The sequence below is a fragment of the Medicago truncatula genome, chromosome 1, assembly GCF_003473485.1.
Source record: "Medicago truncatula cultivar Jemalong A17 chromosome 1, MtrunA17r5.0-ANR, whole genome shotgun sequence".
NCBI lineage: Eukaryota > Viridiplantae > Streptophyta > Magnoliopsida > Fabales > Fabaceae > Medicago > Medicago truncatula.
Genome location: NC_053042.1, coordinates 34,427,969 through 34,431,682, shown reverse-complemented (window position 1 = coordinate 34,431,682; position 3,714 = coordinate 34,427,969). Strand labels below are relative to the sequence as shown.

Here is a 3,714-nt window from a genome sequence, read left to right as displayed (position 1 = left end):
TTGTACCATTTAGTTTTTGAATTATTTCTTCTCTCATCAAATTACATCAATAATTATAAATGATATATTTTAATATGATGTTGAAAGTAATTGTCAATTTTTAAGTTGTTCAAATAACACCACTCTTCTTCTCGTATTGCTCAACAAATACGACTCACTTGTAGATGGAATTTCTAACACTCACACATTCAAGAAATCAATGATCATTTAATCAAAATCATACACTCATGCTCCAAAACTCAATATTTTAATTTATAAAATTAAAATATGTATTTTCAGATCAATTGATATTGATTGGATGATCATCAATGTCTCGAATGCAAAATTCTCCATCATGTTAAAAGGATTAATCCAATTTCAGTGCTCAACAAAAAATACAAGAGTAATACCCTTTAAATACAAATACAACTTGGTAAAATTCTCTTTCGACACCTCTTATCTTCACAAAATACAATAATATGAGTAATAATATTTACACAACCAATTTTAAAATGTTTTTAATAAAATACAACGTAAGTACGAGAGACACGTCATAAAATAGATGCATAATTATTATTTGAGAAATGATATTTGTACAACCAATTTCTAACAATTTTTTGACAAATTTCTCTCTCATATTCACGATATATTCTTATTTTCTCTTTACCTTTTTCTCTCTATTGATTTTGACCAATCAAAATAAAGAAAAACAAAGTTGTCATAAAAATTATTTAGAAAAAGATGGACAAATATCATGAAAATTATTTAAAAAGAGATGTACAACTATCGCTGCTCTTATTATTTGTCCAACAACAAATAGTAAAGAGGAAAAGTGGAAAAGTTCAGTCACCCCTCCCATCAATCTCATCACATATCCTCAATTAACATAAAAAATCTTCTTGCTTCACCACTTGAAGAGGTCCATACCATATACCATCTATCTCTTCAATTTCTCTCTCTACACAAAAAAACAAACTAGTCTGTAATATCAATCAACCAAATCAGAGTTTGTTTCCTTTTCATTTTCTTTCAAGGTAGTTTTTTTTTCTAAAAATGAAAAGACATTAAAAAATATTATTATTATTTTGTTATCAGAGAACAACATCTACTGTTTCCCAAATTATTAGTACATCAAACTTTCATCTTCTCAGTTATAAATCATAATCTCCATCCTATATTCTCACTCCCTCACTCACTCTGGTCACTGTCTTTAGGAACCCTAGAACAATTTTTTTTCTCTTTTCAAAACAACACTGGATCTGAAAATTAAGCTAAAAAAGGATTTAATCTATGGATTCAATTCAAGATTTTATGGACTCATGTAACTCTGACAACAGTTGCAGCCTCACCAACAGCACCATAACTACCAACAGCAGTAACAACAACATCAGCAACGCCATAGTTGGTAGCTCTTCACCTTCTGGCTCTACCACCACAAGCAGCCGCTATGAAAACCAGAAACGCCGTGACTGGAACACTTTTGGCCAGTACCTCAAGAATCACCGTCCTCCTCTCTCCCTCTCCAGATGTAGCGGTGCTCATGTGCTTGAATTTCTCCGGTACATACCAACAAAAAAAATATGAAATGAGTCTCTAATTCAATCTTTATTTTTTATTAACAAGTTTTGGTGGAAGAGAAATATTTAGAAGTAGAGATTGAATCCTGAAACCTGGAACATCTCTTGTTCTTTGATAAGGAAATAAGTGTAGAATTTCCTCTCTTTTTTTTTCTAACTAATTATTAGGGTATGTCTATACGAAAGATCGATCTAGGGTTCAATTTTTGCTAGTAAAATTTCTCCATATTCAAGAGAGAAAAAATGATTTATGAAACCTAATCTTGTCACATTTTTTTGGTTGAATTGTTAATATTGTGATGTAGGTACTTGGACCAATTTGGCAAGACAAAAGTGCACACACCAATTTGTCCATTCTATGGACATCCAAACCCTCCAGCACCATGTCCATGTCCATTAAGACAAGCTTGGGGTAGTCTTGATGCACTGATAGGTCGTTTAAGGGCAGCTTTTGAGGAAAATGGAGGGAAGCCAGAAACAAATCCATTTGGTGCTAGAGCTGTTAGACTTTACCTTCGTGAGGTTCGTGATCTTCAATCCAAAGCAAGAGGTATTAGTTATGAGAAGAAGAAAAGGAAACGTCCACCACAACAACAACCACAACAGCTTCAGCTTCAGCAGCAACAACCAATGCAATTGCAATTGCCTCTTCATCTTCATCATCACCATCAACATCAGCTTCCACCTCCAGGTGCAACTCAATAAAATGGCTATTCTCATATTCCATGGAAAAAACTATCTTTATTTATCTCAAGTCATGAATATTATTAATTGTCTAATTAATTTTAAGTACTAGTAGTAGCTAGTAGGTTTAGGTTTTATTTATTTGTCAGTTAAATTTTGTGAAAGATTTCTGGTTGTCATTAATTTGTTGTATTGTATGTATGTATGTATTCTGCTTGGTGTAGCAGAAATTAAAGATAAGATTATGAATCATCATGTTTTATAATGACAACAGTTAATTAATGGTACTTATAGTAATCTGTTAGTTGAAGTAGCAGAAAAAGTGGTGGTGGTGGTATGAGACTTAACTAATTGATGTACATGATATCCCACTGATGAAACAAAAGCTACTCATCATAGTTATATATTCATGATTCTATAATTTTTTTATTTTTTTATTTTTGTGATTTATTCATAATTACATATTTACATGTATGTATGCTCTTCATCTTCTTTGATTTTTTTTTTTTTATGGTTAAAATTTCTCAGAGAATAAATAGGATGTTTGAGATTCGTATTCTAACGAACTAAGCTCACTAAAACTATGTTCTTCATCTTCTATTATGTTTTATTTGGTACAATATGATTTTTTATTTATCTATGGGTAAATATTTATGGGAAGTCTGACCAACAACTTAGAACTTCTTCAATATCTCTTGTTAGCTAACCAACTAAATTATCTATAATATGCAGATTCGTATATTATATGACTCTAAATTGATTAATTATTGTCGGGTGCATCTAATATGGATTTTTAAAAATACTTTAAGATGTACTCTTATAATTTTTAATAAATTTTAAACAAATATAGAGTTATCTAATGTGAACTAGGTCAAACGATGAATCTTTTTATTTTTTAATAAGTTTTAATAAAAAAAAAAAAGAATTCTTCATTTTCTAGTATTATAAAATTCATTTTTTTACTAAAAAGAGTATAGGTCCGCTATTTAATTATTTTTTAGAGATTCATATCAGATATAGCCATAAAATATTAATCTTTTCACTTTTTTTTTTACTATTATAAATTTTATTATTTTACTAAAAATGCTAATGGTTCATCTTTAAATCTTTTGAATGAGGTCCAGATTAGAGAAATATCCATTTTTATCATCATTTTGGGTTCCATCATTATTTCTTTCACTTGAATCCCTCAATTTTGCTAGCAAATTCATTGACCTCTCTTGAGTAATTGTTTGAACTTAATTTGAAGCTATAGCTAGGTAGCCAATTCCGTACAACTTCATGTCAATCATATTATTGGTTGCATCTTTTATATACTATGCTATTTTCTCTCTTCATTATTTTCCTTGTAATTTACTAATTTTATCTAGTACTTCACTCTTGTTAAAATAAAATAAAAAATAAAAAAAATCTATAGTACTTTACATATTGTCTCCTTGAAATGTGATAGGGGTCCTTTTATTAAAGAATGATA

At 29.7% G+C, this 3,714-nt stretch overlaps 1 protein-coding gene across 1 annotated transcript; it reads left to right on the top strand.

Moving 5' to 3' along the window:
• The first annotated feature begins 893 nt into the window (after positions 1-893).
• Positions 894-2,544, top strand: LOC25484251 (protein LIGHT-DEPENDENT SHORT HYPOCOTYLS 4). The gene is made up of 2 exons (XM_013613021.3): positions 894-1,538; positions 1,862-2,544. The coding sequence occupies exons 1-2, from the start codon at positions 1,270-1,272 to the stop codon at positions 2,259-2,261; spliced, it is 669 nt and encodes a 222-aa protein (XP_013468475.1). The 5' UTR covers positions 894-1,269; the 3' UTR covers positions 2,262-2,544.
• The last annotated feature ends 1,170 nt before the right edge of the window (positions 2,545-3,714 follow it).